Source organism: Passer montanus, unplaced genomic scaffold (genome assembly GCF_014805655.1).
Source record: "Passer montanus isolate IOZ18808 unplaced genomic scaffold, ASM1480565v1 scaffold145, whole genome shotgun sequence".
NCBI lineage: Eukaryota > Metazoa > Chordata > Aves > Passeriformes > Passeridae > Passer > Passer montanus.
Genome location: NW_024361496.1, coordinates 199,364 through 217,291, shown reverse-complemented (window position 1 = coordinate 217,291; position 17,928 = coordinate 199,364). Strand labels below are relative to the sequence as shown.

Sequence of the window (17,928 nt, the reverse complement as noted above, 5' to 3'; positions counted from 1 at the left end):
GGCCAGGCAAGAGCACTGGGTGAACTAAAAGTGGGCCAAGAGCTTGGTTTGCCATTTCATCTGGCAACTGGAAAAGCAGCTTTCTGTCAGTAACTAGAGAGGGACTTCTGTAACTCTGCACACCCAGTGCAGGGTAAATTAGGGAATATCTGATCATATAGGCTTTGTTAAGAAAGTAAGCCCAGATCATCTTAGATTCATGAGAACAAATCACTGGCTTTGCATTTGAGGTCAGAATTTGGTCAGTGCAGGTTGTGGTGCAGCCTAAAGGGTGCCTGGCCTGGGGCTCAGTGCTGAGGTGACAATTCTCTGAAGGAAGATGGAGTAGGGAACAGCCTGGGACTGCTGGAAAGCTCAGTGATCCTGGAATGAACTATCAGGTGACAAGGCCTGAGTGCTCCTGGGTACTGTGCATGTTGTAAAATGTCTTTTCACATCCCCTCAGCACACACAGTGATCAGTGCAAATACCAGATCCCTGGAGCAGAGGCTGGAAGGGGCTGGGCACAGTGGGGCTCAGGGTGATGAGCCACACTGCCAGCTTACACTGCTAAGAGTAGGATCTTCTGTGTCACCCATTGTGGGCTTCAGAAATGACTTGCTGAGGTGCAGGCTGGGAAATTATCACCTCAGCTGATGGAAAGGAACATTTTAGGGGATGATATGGGCCATGTGAAGAGGCTCTGGATTTTGGGAGAGTAAACTTTCAGCTGATTCAGTGATTAGTGGATGTGACCCCTTGGGAAAGGGCACTCAGGGATAGAGGAGCAGAACAGATTTTACCAGGGTCTGTGGTGACAGGGCAAGGAGCAGAAACTTTTAATGGACAGAGGACAGGGTCAGATGAGATATAAGGGAGAAATCTGTTATGGACAGGGTGGTGAGGCCCTGGCACAGGGTGCCCAGAACAGCTGTGGCTGCCTCTGGATCCCTGGAAGTGCCCAAGGCCAGGTTGGATGAGGCTTGGAGCAGCCTGGGACAGTGGAAGGTGTCCCTACATGGCAGAGGTGGCACTGGATAGGCTTTAAGGTCCCTTCCCACCCAAACCATTCCATGGTAATTGCAGGGTGTGAGCTGGATTGAAGGATGCCAGGGGACTGACTAGATTGTCACTCCTGGTGTGGAAATCTCATTGCAGCCAACTTGGAAGAGCCCTGAGGAATGAAACTCAACCTTGTGCTGTTCTCCCTGGTTTGGTGGTGGCACAGTTCAGTTTAGCAGTTAATGTAATTGAATGTTCTCAGTGCAAAGCATCATCAAATACCCTCATTGTGAGTGCAAGCTGCTCATGGTGGCAAGGGGTCTTGGAAGGAGGGGACCCTGAGGGGAGGCCAGGGGATTTGCAGTGCTGTGCTCAGGGGGTTGGGTGTGTTCTCTTCCCCATGCCAGGCCTGCCAGACGAGAAGGGCCGATTCCAGATCCTGCACATCCACACAGTGAGGATGAGAGAGCACCAGCTCCTGGCTGAGGATGTGGACATTGCAGAGCTGGCAGTGGAGACCAAGAACTTCAGTGGTGCTGAGCTGGAAGGTTTGGTTCGAGCTGCTCAGTCCACTGCCATGAACAGACACATTAAGGTCAGTCTCCTGCTGGGGCCAAAAAGGGAAAATAATTATGTTTGGAATATGGAATGTTTACCTCCCACTGGAAAGGGGCCTATCAGTGTACCTTAGGAGATGAAATTTATGTGGGCACCACCTTTTCCCTGTGCTTTTCTTTTGTTCTGAATTCCCTCTTCCCACTCCTGCCCTTCAGATGCCTCTTGCACAGGGGTGGGTTTTGAGGATATTTTGCCAAAACCTGAAAGTCTTGAGCACAGCTTGTGCATTGGACCCAGGAGACGAGGTGGGAATTAGAACAGCCATTTATGGGGAGGCTGTGCTGGAGCCTGAGCTGCTCAATGTGTTGATAAATGTTCTGTAAGGAGGGGAGGTTACAGTCTCAGAGCTGGTTTGGGGGCATAAAGACAAAGGTCACCAGTGGAGATCTGCAGGGGGTGTCAATGCACAGAATGCCAGTGAATTTTGGGTGTCCTCTGGGAGAGAGAATTGAAACAGGTGGAGGCAGGGATGGGGACTGACCTGACCATCACCTGGGGTCAAGTTCTTGGAGCTGGAATGGTCTGGAAATCCCAGCTCAGTCCTTGTCAGTGAAAATAGCAAAATAGCAAGGTTAGAATTTACCAGGAGAGGTAAAGAGCAGAAGTGGGGCTGTGATTACATCATGGATCAAATCCCTGGTGTACTGGGATTGTGCTGGAACCAGGGTGTGGGATGGTAGCAAGGGGTCAGAGGTCCAGGAGGGTTTTCTTTGGAAAAATGGTTAAACTGGGATTCCTCAGCCTGAAAAAGCGTGGGGAAGGGTCATGGAGAGTGTGCTGGGATCAGGGAATGGGGATGGCTGTTCACTGTTTCCTCATGCAACAACCAGAAGAGCAGAGGAGATGTGCTTTGTGAGGAGAAGTGTTCCAGCCAGGGAAGGGACCCTCTGCTCCAAATCCAAATTCAGAGGGCTTTGTACAAAGCCTTCCATTGCAGATAAGTGCTGACATGGTGATCAGCATTTCAGTCTGATTCATGCAACCTTCCCTCTGTTCTCTGGGAGCACCTCCCTGCCCTCCCAGTCCCACTGCCTGGGGGGGTCAGTGTGCCTGCAGGAGGGAGCTCAGGGCATGAAATGTCAGGGCTGGGAGGGCAGATGCAAGGCTCAGTATTCAGTGGTGTTGAAATATGAGATGATGAGGTGGTGAGGAAGGAGCCTGAGGCACAGCCCCTGCTCCCCTGGCCAGGGCTGGGGGCAGCTCCTGCAGGGAGAAGCCCTGGACTTTAATCCCACAGCACAGGGGCTGTAAAAATCTGTTCAGCCTCAAATGTGAGGAGAGCAAATCGCACTTTCATTTCAGTGAGAAGTCATTTGCTGCTTAGACATTTGTATCTCCTGGGAGTGCTCCTTCTAAAGGAAAAATTACTCTTCCTGCTAATTAGTCTTGTATAACCATAATACTTGACAAGTTACTGTTTCATATAGCAGAAAACCACAAACATCATCACTTTCTCATTTTCTTGTGCTCTCTCTCAAAAAAACCCCCCAAAAAACCAGTGCTTCTGGATTCTTCCCTTTGCAGGCAAAACATTTTCCTTAAATAATTAATTTTTCTTATAGTTGATGTTTTGTCAGTGCTTGAGTTTTGGGTGAGTTTGGGGAGCGTTGGTGTTTTGATCTATTCCCTGTTGTGCCAAGAAATCCTGTGGGAAAAGGGGAGATGGCAATGTGCAAATGTGAAAGAGCAGTCCCCTCCTCTGGGGTGCTTTGTGATCCACATCTCAGTAATGTATGCATGTGTTTTCCACATGGGAAGTAGCCACGTGTTGTTTTGCTTTTCAAACACTTTGACATAGTAATTTTGGGTAATATTCTTTATTCTGAAATTGCTTTTAGCTAAATGAAGCAGTAAAGTACTTTATTCTTTCCTACAAGTACTGAAAACTTAAAATATACATCACAGGCCTGACCTAGTTTTCAGAAGCACCTGTGAGAAGCAAGAGCATGAATGGAAAATGAAGGGGCATTGTCTTCTGAATCATTTAAACGCTTGTGATTATCTCTCAAAGTGTAAAAAATTAAAACATGAGCTCATTAAAGGCTGGGGAGGTAAGAGCCCCCCTGGTTTTAAGTGTACACACAACTTCAGGAATTTATTGAGTGTTTCAGGTACCTTCATCTCCCTCTGCAAAGTAGAAAAGTGATCACCTGTACTAAAGATGCCCTCAGATGTTTATTTGGCATGTGTGTTTGTGCTTGGTGGTGTTTTTGGAGAAGGGACTCTCATTTCAGCCATCCTCTGGCTGCAGGTTTGTGTCTGGCACAGCAGGATTGCCCAGGCTGGGGTCCTGTGGTGGCTGTTTAGGGGCTGCAATTGCTGCTTCTCAAGACAACCATGATGTCATTGTTTTTATTGTTATTTTTTCTCCCATGCTCTGGTGCACTCTGTTCTTGCAGATCCCTGTTGGAGGTGAATGTCTGAGACGAGTCTTTGAGGGTTAAATGTAGTTTATTTGTCTTAGCTCCCAGCTCCAAAGGGTACCTGTGTAATCCCAGTAGGTTCTACAAGTTTGAGCTGGGCTGAGGTCAGTCCCACACTGGCACCAGTCTGAGCCTCACCGACTCCTGCTTTGCAGCACAGCAGCAGCAAGGGTGGGCCAGAGCTCCAGTGCTGTTCTTAGCTGGGGTGGCTTCTCTGAAATGGGGGTCACAGAGCTCCTCTGCACTTCAGCATCACCCACTGGGGTGGCACAGCTGCCCTGAGTGGCCCTGTGGGGCTGGGGTGTGGCTCTTGGAGGTGGGCATGGCTCCAGGGGTACCCAAATGCCCCCACAGAAGCATTTTTCTTACTGAGCCCACAGGGCTGGGGCTGTGGAGGGAGGCTGGGGGGAGCTGGGTGGTGCTGCTGCACCTCAGTGCCCTTTATTGCCTTTCTAGGCCAGCAACAAAGTGGAGGTGGACATGGAGAAGGCAGAGAGCCTGAGAGTGACCAGAGGAGACTTCTTTGCATCCTTGGAGAACGATATCAAACCAGTAAGTGAGCACTGTGGGGCTGCAGGAACAGCCACCAGTGCAGTCATATGGGAGGGACACTTCCTTTGGGGTCACACAGCACTGGCATGTCCTGTGTTGTGAAGATGGGAGCTCTGAGCTCTCTGTGTGCCTGTTGCTGCCCAGAGGGTCATAAAGAGAGCTAGAACAGATAAAGAACAGCTGGGGGTTTCTTCTCCTTGTCACAGCTTTCCCTTTTAGGCCATTTCAGTTCCTGGGTGACAGCTTTACCCTGGGCTGTAGGAGGAGGTTTAAGCCTCATTTCTGGGAATTATCTCCACACAGTGTGGAGTCAGAGCACACTGGTAACCTGCACTGACTAGAACTGGTTGTGAGGGCCTACGAAAAGATGATTCTGAACATGCCTGGTTCAGCCCTCTGAGCTGGAATGCTGTGAGTCACCAGAGGCTGTGACTGTCTCACTTCAGCATCTTCCAGAGCCTTGCTCCTGGTCATTTTTGTTTGTTTAATGGTTTTTCAATGAGATGAAATTCTTTTTTTGCTAAAAGAAGTGTTCCCTCTCTCCTACAGGCATTTGGAACCAACCAGGAGGACTATGCCAGCTACATCATGAATGGCATCATTAAGTGGGGGGACCCAGTGACGAGGGTGCTGGATGATGGGGAGCTGCTGGTGCAGCAGACCAAGAACAGCGACCGCACTCCCCTGGTCAGCGTCCTGCTGGAAGGTACAGCTGGGGAAACAGCTGGGAAATCCCCTCTGGAGGCTGCTCCTGCTCACCTCTGGCATCCTGCACCTGCAGGAAACACCTGCGGGAGGAATGGAACTGGGCTCTTTCAGTTTGCTTGGGTGAAACTGCTTTGGATATCAAAACTGGCTGCTCAGCCAAAGGGATCCTGTGCTTGGAATGAGGGAGAAGGGAATGTACCCAGTGAATAACCAAAATGTACCCAGTGAATAACTAAAATGTACCCAGTGAATAACCAAAATATACCCAGTGAATAACCAAAATGTACCCTCTAAATAACCAAAATATACCCAGTGAATAACCAAAATGTACCCTCTAAATAACCAAAATGTACCCAGTGAATAACCAAAATGTACCCAATGAATAACCTAAATGTACCCAGTGAATAGCCAAAATGTACCCTCCAAATAACCAAAATGTACCCAGTGAAGAGCCTGCATTTGGCTGGTTTACAGTGGAGCTGTCTCTAGCTGAGTCAGTTGTCTAAATTCTCTTTGAAGTCACTGGAGAGCTCATCAGTGCAATTAGCTGAGTTCAAACAGCCACATTTGGGTTCTCTGTCAGTTAAAGGTGGATCCCCTCTATCCAGACTGTTCTGCCTAAGGGGAGTTTTCAGATATTGGAAACTGGTTCCAGTATCTGTGTTACAAGTTTTGGAGGAGAATTTGTTATGTTGGAGTAGAATTTGTTATTTATCTCTTCCCTTTTTCCTTTCCCAAAGTCCAAAAAGATGCACTACCACTGTTGCTTGTAGTATGTAGCCTTGGAGTTAACCCTGAGTAATTCCTTATGTTAGTGCCCAGCAATTTCTTCTGTCCTTCCAAACTGATTCATGTTGGCCACATGGATTCAGGTGTGTCTTTGGTCTCGGAATTATCCTGGTGTGAATTCAGGCAAATAACAAATTGTCTTTGCCAGTGTTTCCCTGGTGTGCCTGTTGCTGGCTTGTTTGCCAAGGTGCCAGCAGAGATCATACTGAGACAGGACATAAGCTCAAGAAATTTATCCAAAATACAAACTCACACATTTTGGTGCCATGGCTGCTCCTACAGAAAGTGTAATGCCCCCTTTTGTGTCATGGCACATCATTCTGCATATGCTCAAGTAGTTCCATTAATTGCCTTCATGAGGAGGATTGGGTTGCACCAGGAGCTAGTCTGCTCCTTCTGCAAGCAGGAAAAACATTCATTTCACACTGCAGATGCCTCTGGATGGAATTCAAACATACCCTAAGTGTCATTCACACTGAGCATTGTCAGAGCTGTTTTCTCCCTTGTTTATTCCTTGTTTGTCCTTTGCTTCAGGACCCCCCCACAGTGGGAAGACTGCTTTAGCAGCAAAAATAGCAGAAGAATCCAACTTCCCCTTTATCAAGATCTGTTCTCCTGATAAGATGATTGGGTTTTCTGAAACAGCCAAGTGCCAGGCCATGAAGAAGGTACGTGTGTGTCATCCCCTGTGCCTGCTGACAGCCCAGTTCTGGTTCTCTCCTGCAGGGAAAGGTGAATTACCTTTGGCATGGTATTTTCAGCTCTCTGGGTCTGGAAATCCTGCATGTATTTATTTATAAAGTTGAATGTATCACAGAATTGTAGAATGGATTGGGTTGGGAGGGTCCTTAAAGCCCACCCAGTGCCACCCCTGCCATGACAGGGACACCTTCCACTGTCCCAGGCTGCTCCAAGCCCTGTCCAGCCTGGCCTTGGGCACTGCCAGGGATCCAGGGGCAGCCCCAGCTGCTCTGGGCATCCTGTGCCTTGGCCTCACCACCCTCCCAGGGAACAATTCCTTCCCAATATCCCACCTAACCCTGTCCTCTGGCAGTGGGAGCCATTTCCTCCTGTCCTGTCATGCCAGACTCCTGTCACAATGTTTTTGTGGCACTGGCACTGAGTGTCTCAGGGAAGGTTTCAAGTCTCAGTTGTGGTGTGTGATCCTGGCCAACAGTGCATGAGAACAGATCTGGGATGAGCAGGGCTGGAGCTCTGCCTGTGGAGGGGGAGCCAGGAAGTGCTTAGGGCTGCACTTGGAGGAACAGATCTGCCTGTGTGGGACTGGGACCCATGCTGGGGTGGGGTTTTTATTTAAACAGAAGGTTTAACAACCTGGGCAGCCAGGGAATGTGAATGTGTTGAACATTTTCATTTCCTGGAGCAGCCCAGCACTTACTCTTCAGGTGATGGGTACTGAATGGAGCATGTGAGCTGAATGTTACTCTGATCACATTGGTGCAGGGTGGTAGAGTTTGTAAGGGCAGGAAGGTTCTTAGGAGAAGCAGTGGAGGTCCAGTTTGTGACTTGGATGCAAAAGGAGCCTTTGGATTCACTGGAGTCAGGGTTTGCTGGAGGCAGGGCTGCAGCACCACTGCTGTCCTTAGAGCTGCCTCCTGCTCACACCCAGAGCTGTGCAGGGCACTCTGCTGCTCCAGGAGGGGTGACTGGGGCTGAGATCCACAGCTAAGTCAGTCCCTTCTCCCTGCAGGCTGCTGTTCTGCACAGTGCCCAATATCCAGCCTGAGGAGAAGAGCTTCACAGCTGTGTTACAGCTGGGGAGGTTCTCTGTGTGTGTGTGACATTATCAGTGTTGCCCCAGCTCCTAAAACAGAGAAATGGTGCTGGTTTCTCCCTGTCTTCCAGTGAACCTCAGGGCAGCTGCTTGTTGCCAAGGGTGGGGGGTAAATGAATAAATAAACCAAATTTGTGGAGATGGCAGTGTTTTATTGCCTGCAGGGAGCCTGATCTCTCATTACCCACCTGTTTCATTCTCAGATTACTCCTCTCAGTGCTGCTGTGTTCAGCTGAACCCACATCAGCAGGCCCAGCTGTGGCTGTCACAGTCCTGTGGCTGAGGTTTAGCACTGAGATATTTCACTGTTTTTCAGATCTTTGATGATGCCTACAAGTCCCAGCTCAGTTGTGTTGTTGTGGACGACATTGAGCGACTTTTAGGTGAGTCAGGAGGAGGGAGAGCTGTGCTGGCTGCTGCAGAAGTATTGATGTATTTGCAATGTTGAAACAGTGCAAACTGGAAATTATCTGGAACCATTTACTTCAGGGCCATTGAACTGGTTTTGATGCAATGAAGTGGCTTAAATGTGCATCTGCTCCAAGGACATTAAAATGAGTTTTTCCTTTCAGATTATGTCCCAATTGGACCTCGCTTCTCCAACCTGGTCTTGCAAGCCCTTCTGGTGCTGCTGAAGAAAGCCCCCCCTCAGGTAAGGCAGGGATGGGACAGTGGGACTGTCCCTGTTCCTGCAGGAATGGACAGTGGGAGCTCTGTGGCTGCCTGAGAGCTGCCTGTGGTGTTAATGCTTTGTCTGAGTCAGCCATGTTAATCCCAGCCTGCTGCTCTTCATTCACTTGGACATTTCTAGGATAACCACAAGGGATTCAGCTTGAAATATCGAATTACTGGGGGCTGTATCTTCTGCAGTTAGTCCTAAAAATACTGACTGAGGAAACCAGTTTAACCTTCACCATGTAAACTGAATTGTGCCAGCTGTGCCCTCTGAGGAGCTGTTCAGGCCAGATCCACCCCTGGCTCAGCCACGTGCTCCCTCCCTATTTATAGATCAATTTCTGTCTAATCTGTGATTGTGGTTGTCAAGGGTTTAATTTGTTCTTAACTTGAAATGATCAGGTGTTAATTACAATGACTGAGGGAAGCTTAAGATCTTGTCTCGTGCTGATCCTGTCTGTTTGCACTCTGTGCTCGATGAGATTTAGGAACATCACAAGTGCTGAGGGTTCTGCAGCTCGTGCTGGGTGAGACAGGCAGGCTGAGCCTCCTTTCTTGTTTGCCATTTCCCTGTCCTTCACTGCCTTTCTGCTCTGTGTGTCAGAGATCTGCATGAATAAATAACATCCTAACAGGAACACCTTGAAAGTTGATGTCAGGAAAAAGCAGAGAAGCACAGTCTGGGTGAAGTCAGTTTTTTGTCATGTTTAATATCCTGGCACAGGAGCCTGTGTGTGAGTGTTGTTTTCATTAGAGAGTTTGGTGAAAAGACCTTTCAAATCCAGGACTTTGAACTAAATTGTAATGCCACAGGCCCTGAGTTCCCCGTGTGACTGTCAGCCTGGGAGAACAAAGATTTTCCCAGTGAGCTTTCTAGGCCATGTGAAGTCTGTAACACAACAGCATCCAAGTTTTATCACATGCTTGGAACAGAGCAGCTGCCTGTGTGCAGCAGCACAGCCATTCCTGGTGCCCTCACCTCCTGTAATCACTGACCTGCTGCAGGCTGTTCCACAGTGCCAGGACATGGCTGTTCCCAGAAATCAGTAGGGAAAACAGAACTTGATTTGGCTCAGCTTTCACAGGAACTTAAAGTATTCAATTGTCCATTTGCCCATTGCATGCTGAATGTGTGCTGCTGCTGGGCTGCCCTTTGGGTGGCACCTGGGGCTCCCAAGAGCAGGACACAGATATTTGCCAAGTTTGCACTTGTTGCAGAGATTTGTGCTCAGCAGGGTTTGAAATGCCCTGGGGGCTGGGAGACTCTGCCTTGACAGCCAATATTATGGTGACTTAAGCCATAAATTGTTGGAGAGTAGAGAGTGAGTTTGCTGAGGAAATGTCACTGGTTGATTGATCATGTGGGGTTTTATTTTATTTATTTATTTTTTAAGTGTCTAGTGTTGGCTTTGTGGGAATCAGGACATGGGGTGAGCTGGCTCCTTTGGGCTGCCCTGCTCTGGCACTTCTGGGGACAGGGCTCTTCCTGGTGTGTTTGTAGTGAGTTCCCTGGGATAGCCATGGCATGTGGGGATCTTGGGCATTTAAAAACCCAAAGCTGTGTGTAAGAAATAGAGTTGTGCAGGAAAGGCCTTTTCTGCTGTGACAGTTTACTGGTAAAAGGGCTGGATTTGGGCACAGAGACCCTTTGGGGGTTTTGAACTCAGGTAAGAAACCCATGATGGAAATAATCCTGAGGGTTAATCAACACCTTCCAAGACCCCTCTGAGGTTACAAGTTGCCTTGAGGAGCAGTTTCTTTGGAGGGAATCTCAGGGGGTTGCTGGAATCTGAGGTGCAGGTACAGGCTCTAAGTGCATCAGCAGCACTGGGACTGACCTGCATGGGCTCAAAGCACTGTGGGTTTCTGTGGGACTGGGATCATGGTTTAGCATCATTCCTTGTAAAAATGGGATGTCCTGGGACATCCCTGTGCTGAGAGGAAATCTTGGCAGGATGCTGGGGAGACAATACCTGTTACCCTTTGCTTCAGTGCTTCACTCCTGGGGGGTGCCTGAAATACTGAGCTGATTTAAAAGCTGATTTAATCTTTGGGTTGGGAGGGTCTTTACAGCCCATCTCATTCCACCCCCTGCACTTCCAGGGATCCAGGGCTTCTTTGGGAGTTCCATTCCACACCCTGACAGGGAAGAATTTCCTTCCAATGCCCATCTGTCCCTGCCCTGTGGCAGGGGGAAGCCGTTCCCCCTTGTCCTGTCACCACGGCTGCTCCCACTGCTGTGGCCCAGATTATGAATTCACTGGGGTGTCACGTCACTTGCAGGGATATTCTTGATGTGCAAGCAGCTCCCTGCAATCACTGCAGGCTCTGTGTGGAAGAGAAGCATTTCTGGGATGAAATGTTATTAATTATGCATCGAGGTGCATGTCTGTGTTGAATTGAAGCTGCCTCCCAAGCTCCACTCTTCCTCCCAGGCTGGATTATTGGAACGTGGTGTGGGAAGGGCAAACACTTGAAGGTTCTGGTTTTCTTTTGAGGGTAAACACTTTAGACTTTAAATAAACTAGAAACCTCTCTGAGCTTGCTTTAAATTGCCAGTCACAGCTCCTGCTTGTGGTTCACTCAGCAGCGTTAAATAGTGCTATCTGTTACTGCTGCTTCAAGAGGACTGAAAACCATTGCATTTTGTTCAGCATCTTTTTTTAAACCAATTAAAAATCTTTTCTGAAATGCCTTGAAGAGAAGAAAATAAACCATGTTCTCTTGGGTCTTTAATTCAATCAAGTTTGCCTGTGTTGTGCAGGAGCAGGGACTGGGGGATGGAAAGGCTGAAAAGGGCTGTCTCAGCAGGGAGCCAAGCAGGAGAAAAAGCCTTCCCTGAGAACTGAGCAGCAGCAGCTCCCAAAGCCGGGGCTGCTTCATCTACATGCAGAGTCACACGGGGCTGGAGGCTCTCCCCAGCCCCACCGAGTTCACATGTGCCTCCCTGCTGCTTCCCAACAATCAGCCTGCGAGGGAAGGAGGGACCCTCAGCATCCCCAGCGGGCTGGGCAGGCTCAGGGAATGTCTGCCTGGGCAGGGTGCCCTCCAGGGGACACCCACTGCTGGGGCTGCCCCTGGGGCTGCCCTTCCACTGCCCCTGAGCCCCCAGCCCCTTCCCTCCAGGGGCACCCACTCCTGGAGCTGCCCTTCCACTGCTCCCAGAGCCCCCAGCCCCAATTTCAAGGTCAGATTCATGCCTGGGGATGTCCTTCCATTTCTCCTAGAGCTCCCAACCCTTCTTCTTGAAGGAACACCCTCTTCTGGAGCTGCCCTTCCACTGCTCCCCAGCCCCTTTTCTCACTGGGACACTGGAGGCTTTGAAAGTTACAGGGAAATAATCTCCTTGTTTGATGTAATCCCAGGTGCATTCCTGATTCCACATAACTTGGTGTGAATTGGAAGCAATTCCAGTCACCAGTGATGTTACTTTTATGTGCACAAACCTGGGGAATTGTGTTTCTCCCTTTGTATGTGAGGAATTCCCAAACACAAGGATAAAGGTGTACAAGGGTTCTGGGCAGCTGGTGGGTGACAGAGGCACCTCAGTGTCACCAGTGCCTGCTTCCAGCAGAGCTCAGGCTCCCCTGGCCTGGGGCTGGCTGGATTTGCTGAAATTCTGTAGGTGGGGACTCCACTGAGGTGTTGAGGCTGCAGCTGCTCACAGCAGGGTCTGTGACTGTGTCATATTGTGGTTCCCCCTGGGCAGGGATGTGCCTGCTGGGAAGTGGCTGCTGTGGTAGAGAAATCCATCCTGGAATATTTAGTTGGTTCAAGAGGCTTCTTCAAGTCCCACAGTTGTGTGCATGAGAGCATCCTTCAGTCAGGTGAAACCCCTGCAGCAGAGGGGTCAGCTCTGGGCTCATCCTCCTCTGGAAGGCAGCAGGGCAGGACACACACCTCTGTTCTGTCCCCCTGTCAGCACAGAGGGACCTTGGGCTCCAAATTGGGGCACTTTGCCTAAAAATGGACAGGATGAATGCAGGTCTAAGGCTGTGCTTGTGTGTGATCTCTGGTGGTGGAAGAACTGGGCTGGAGCTGCCCTGGTTGTGAAGCTGACACCAAATCACCCAAAGCTGTTCCTCCTTCCTTGGTAATTTACTCACATGTTATGCCTGATTTTTGGAAGTTTGGATTGAATCCTGATTTTCTGTGGGCTGGACACGTGGCACATTGCCTTCACCATGGCTGCTGTAGAACTTAAGGATGAAAAAAGTGAATTTTTCTGAAAGTGGGACAGCATCATCAGTACATGAACCCTGTGCTGTGTGCTCTGGGATGACCCTGCAGGAGCAGGGAGTGGCACCATGAGCCAGAGCCATTCTGGGGTCCTGGAACAAGAACAAATCCCAGGAAATCAGTGCAGAGGAGCTGGGTGGGGGCAGCTTTTTCAGTCTGATGGCTTTTCCTGCTGCCTCCATAATTCCTGGGGCAGGCAGTGCTGCCCTGGGGGTTCTGACTTGTTTGTTGGGTTGCCTCAAAGTTGGAGGAGCTCGAGGGGCTCCTGCCCTGTCAGGTCACTGTGGCTGCTTTCCAGGGGTCAGGTTTAAAGCAGGGAGTTGAAGGCATGGCTTCTTCTGAGGAAAGCAGGGAAAAATCAGGATCTTTTGGGTGGAGCTGTTAAAAATTTGAAGCACTTTTACAGAGTAGCCATCTGTTCTGAGGAGCTCCCAACCACGTCAGTGGTTCAGGGACCTGGGAATAGATTTTAACAGAAATATCTAAAAATTGCTGATGGATCTGCCCTCTGGAAACTCATCCTGGTGCTTTTCAACCTTGTTAAGCCTTTCCATTCTTAGCACTGTGCGTGCCTGAGTCCAGCTGAGCTGTTGGTGAGAGCAGCCACCCTTTAGTTCAGTTTATCTGATGTTTGAGAACTCCTCCTTGTGCTCCCTGGTTTCTTTGATGATGAGCAGCAGTCTCTCCCTCATCCCCTCTACACCAGCTATGATTTTATAAACCTCTCTGTTTTTATCAAGGATCTATTTAGGGAAATTATTCCCTATTTCATCCCCAGAGCTTTCTCTACTCCAACTAAACAGAATCACAGAAACATGGAATGGTTTGGGTTGGAGGGGACTTTAAAGCCCCTCCAGTGCCACCTCTGCCATGGCAGGGACACCTCCCACTGTCCCAGGCTGCTCCAAGCCCCACCCAGCCTGGCCTTGGGCACTTCCAGGGATCCAGGGGCAGCCACAGCTGCTCTGGGCACCTGTGCCAGGGCCTGCCAACCCTGCCAGGGAGCAATTTCTGCCCAATATCCCATCCATCCCTGCCCTCTGGCAGTGGGAGCCATTCCCCCTTGTCCCCAGTCCCTCCCCAGCTCTCCTGGAGCCCCTTTAGGCACTGACGGTGCTCTAAGGTGTCCCCAGGCCCTTCCCTTCTCCAGGTGAACACCCCCAGCAGGGAAGTGATGGATTTGAAGTTGTATTTGGAACAGAAAGGAACTCCTGGGTTCACATGGCAGAATGATGATCCTGCTTTGCTCTTTTCCTGTTGTAAATCTGTCCCAGTGGTCACACACAGTGAGACTGAGTTGGTGTTCCCACAGAATTCCCACAGGGAGCAATGCCAGTGGTTCCCTCAGTGCCCCAGGGCTTTAGAGCCCTTTCTGTGTGTGCAGCCACCTCCCACTGCCCTGCTGCCTTTGGGTCCAGCTGACTCAGGGTGGCACTGGCCAGCTGGGCCAGGGAATGTTTGCTGGATGAGTCCAGAGGGTGGGCAGCATTCCTGGGAAGGGGAATGTGTCATCTGGGCTCCAGCAGCTGGCCAGGAAAGGCTGACATCAGTCATGGACACCTGAAGTGCCAGCAGGTACAACTCCCCTCACTGTGGCATTCCTGTGCTGCCTGTGTCCTTCCCTGGTGAAACTCCAAGCTAAATTCCATTTTTATTGTAATCAGGCACAGACTTCATTAATGTATGAGAGCAGCATCCCTCAGGCAGCCTCTCTGAGGTAGTTATCCCCTTGATTGATGCCTGATCAGTGTGCCAGGCACTGTGCACATGCTGGGAGCTATATTTGGGGAACAGACACTGCCTGGGTGCAGCTGAGCAGTTTTTTCCCCTCTTAAATGCTCATAGTTCATGGGAAACTGTTATTAGCACAGACCCTTGCCCAAGCTGTTCAGGATTTTGAGAGTTCCATGCAGTAATGAACAAGTTTTTAGGAGAACCACTTGTGAAGCAGATGGGTCTGGGTGTTCAGCACTTGCAGGAGGGTTGCTCTGTGTTTTGGAGGCCTCAGTCCTGGTCAGGAGTCTGTCCTTGGCTTCCTCTGTGCCCTGGTACCTCAGCTGTGCAGCACTGAAGCTGTTTGGGGAGCCTGGGCAGTGCCCAGCACCCTCTAGGTGGGCACTGGACATTCCCTTCACTCCTGGAGCCTCAGCCAAACTTCTTGGACAGCAAAATAGGGGGGCCCTTGGCCAGCCAGGTCCCTCCAGCCCATGGGCTCCCTGTGTGCTGGGACAGAAAAGGGATTGATGATCTTGCCTGACAATCCCAGCAGCTCCTGCTGTCAGCCACTATTGATCAGTGTCCAAACCCTGCTCAGGGAAATTCCAATAGCAGTGGAAAGGGCTCTGCAAGGTGAACAAACAGCAGTGGATTTGCATTTGCAGCTGATGTTTTCCACAACTTGCTCTATTATTCATAAACCCTGTTGTTGCCTGGGCTGACTTTGTGCATTCTGCATTGGGAATTGGAGCCTGCTGGAGTGGGACTGTCCTGTACAGCTGCAGGGGGAACTCAGGGACTCACAGCAGCCTCTGCTCAAAAGGCTGAGCTGGAAATCCACTGGAACTGCCTGTGCAGGAGCAGGGAATTCACTGTACCCACAGAGTCCTAAAGACAGGCTGTTCCCCCGAGAAGTCATTTGTAATTCAGCTTTTGGGAGTGGGAGTTTGCTCAGGCTTTTAAATTTAATGAGGATCCAGCTATTTATAATGCAGGGTTCAGAAGGAGCTGTGAGTGTGGTGGGGCTTTGTGCACCATAATTCTTGGACCCTGTTGGTGGCATTGCTCCGAGAGCTGATCCTGGTCTCCTGTGGCTGCTGTTGGCGACTTCAATTACTGACAGATTTAATCCCATTAATTTTATTTGAAGTGGGTTTTTAAATGGCCATTTATCATTTGTAGTTAGCTGAACCTTCCCCAGGCTGGTTCTCTCCAGGTTTTCCTTTCCTGACTGTGGCTCCCTTGCCTGGACAGGGCCGCAAGCTCCTGATCATCGGCACCACGAGCCGCAAGGACGTCCTGCAGGAGATGGAGATGCTGAATGCCTTCAGCACCACCATCCACGTGCCCAACATTGCCACAGGGGAGCAGCTCATGGAGGCTTTAGAGGTGAGCAGAAGTTCAAAGATGACAAAAGACTCCAAACGTGAGGGATTTTGCAGTAGCTGTGTCTGGTAACACCACCCCGCTTGTCATCATGTCATAACAGAGCAGTTCTGAGGCTTTTCAATTTGCTTTTTCATGAATTAAATTAAGGCAAAATTAGAGAACAGTAGGTCTGGGGAGAGGTTTGTGGTCTGGATTGAAGCATTCCAAGGGCAGGGAAGTGGGTAATGAGTATAATTGGGACACTTAAACTGAATGTGCCCAGAGGGTGCTCTGGTGAATTGGAACAGCATCAGCTGAAGGTGTTTGGTGCTGAGGAATTAAAAGTTCTTTATAAATTCCTGCCTTCAGTGTCCCCTTATTCTGTGCCCTAGTGGGAGTTGTAGTGAGTACTGAAGGCTGTTAAAATAAACTGAATAGCCAAATCTTTGGTGCCATTGGCAAACTTGTCCCAGGGTGGTGTCACCGAAGCCTGAGAGACACAGACACTTCTGCAGCAGCTGTGGAAACTCCCTGTGGCTTGACCCATTGTTTCCTTGTAGACCCTGATCTGGAGAAGACCTGGAGTGCAGCATAAAAGCACAGTACTAACTGTTGGATAAGGGGTATTATGGAACAAACCATCAGGGAATTAAAGAATTTTTTTTGTGTTTTGTGTTGTCTAAGATACATTGCAACAAAATTTCCTTCTCAGCTAGTAAATGCTTCTAGCTTCCCATTCCTTTTCTCCCAAGGTAGGTACCATTATTCCTACTCTCAGTGTCCTGTTGTTGATTTTTTAAAATGCTTTTCCCCCAGCTCCTGGGTAACTTCAAAGACAAGGAGCGCAGCACAATTGCTCAGAACGTCAAAGGGAAGCCGGTGTGGATCGGGATCAAGAAGCTGCTGATGCTGATAGAAATGTCCTTACAGGTAGGAATGGTTCCTTACAGGAAGGTCTGGGGTCCTAGAGCACTCCTGGAGGTTCCCTTCTCTGCAGAGCCCTGGTGTGGGAGGGAGCCTTTGCATTGGTTTAATTGGGAAAAGAGTTGTAGTGAGGGGAAATGTTCAGAACAAAGAAATCACCACATTTTGGTCCACAGAGATCTTTCAATCCCCCTCGTGCCCATGGGCTGTTCAGAGCTGCACTTCAGAGCATCTGGCTATGGGAGGGGTTGGATTAACTCACCTTTCATGGAATTTCTTTTCTCCACCCAGCATGTTAAGATTGCAGATAGCAATCACCTCAGGTTTTTGGTTTTTTTTAAGAAGAAGGTGCCTGTGCAGGTGTATGTGCTCTTTCCCTGAAGAAGATAAATCTGTCAGGCTCTTCAGCTGCTCTTCTCTTTATTTACCACTTTCAGCACTTTAAAGAAAATAATTGCAGAGGGTAGAACTATGCAGCTCTGAGCCCTCCCCCGCAGCAGCACCCATGCCTGGAGCCAGCCAGCAAGCTCCTGCTCATGCTGACACGGGCTGAGGGTGCAGCCCTAATCCTCCCCTGACATCCCAGTGCTCCCCCAGCCCCCCCTCTGCTCCCATCAAATGGATTTAGTGCAGCTGAGTGAGCTGTTCTCAGATCTTCCTCGCAGAGGCAGGGCAGAAGTGAAGAGACTTGTAGTTCAGAGCAGACGAGTCGTGTACCCCTCTGTTCACTCCTCACAATTCTGTTAAAACTTGCTCAGCACTGAGGATGTGCTCTGACTGCATGTCACCTCAGGGAATAAAGTCATTTATCTAGATTACTTTTTCCTCTTCTTCCTTGGCTTTTAATTCCATACCTAGAGGCAAGTCAGTAAGTCATTGCTCACATGTATTAAATGTGTTTAAGGGGTGCTGGCCTTCAGGGGCTGCAGGGCTCTGCTGTGCTCCCTGAGCCCTGACAATGGCTCCCTTCTTCTGACACAGGACATGCTCTTGTGCTGCTTTCTGCTGAAGTGCTGGTTGTTTCCAAAGCTGAATGTTCTGTAAACCAAGTTCTGAGGTGGCAGTGGTGACCCAGCCCTGTCCCCAGCCTGGCCCCTGTGCCCGTTCCTGGGGGGCAGTTCTGGGCACCACAGTGTCATA

The 17,928-nt window shown here is 49.7% G+C and overlaps 1 protein-coding gene across 3 annotated transcripts in view; it reads left to right on the top strand.

Annotated features, from left to right (window-relative positions):
- NSF (N-ethylmaleimide sensitive factor, vesicle fusing ATPase) overlaps positions 1-17,928 on the top strand; it is a 73,853-nt gene that overhangs the window by 51,232 nt on the left and 4,693 nt on the right. For all 3 annotated transcript variants that reach the window (XR_005626660.1, XM_039700869.1, XM_039700870.1), the window contains exons 12-19: positions 1,389-1,576; positions 4,479-4,574; positions 5,124-5,280; positions 6,606-6,739; positions 8,183-8,249; positions 8,439-8,518; positions 15,751-15,885; positions 16,681-16,794. Coding sequence is in view for 2 of the 3 variants with exons in the window: in XM_039700869.1 (XP_039556803.1) it covers positions 1,389-1,576; positions 4,479-4,574; positions 5,124-5,280; positions 6,606-6,739; positions 8,183-8,249; positions 8,439-8,518; positions 15,751-15,885; positions 16,681-16,794 (971 nt within the window). In the remaining variant the exon portion in view is untranslated. The remainder of the gene's footprint in view (positions 1-1,388; positions 1,577-4,478; positions 4,575-5,123; positions 5,281-6,605; positions 6,740-8,182; positions 8,250-8,438; positions 8,519-15,750; positions 15,886-16,680; positions 16,795-17,928) is intronic.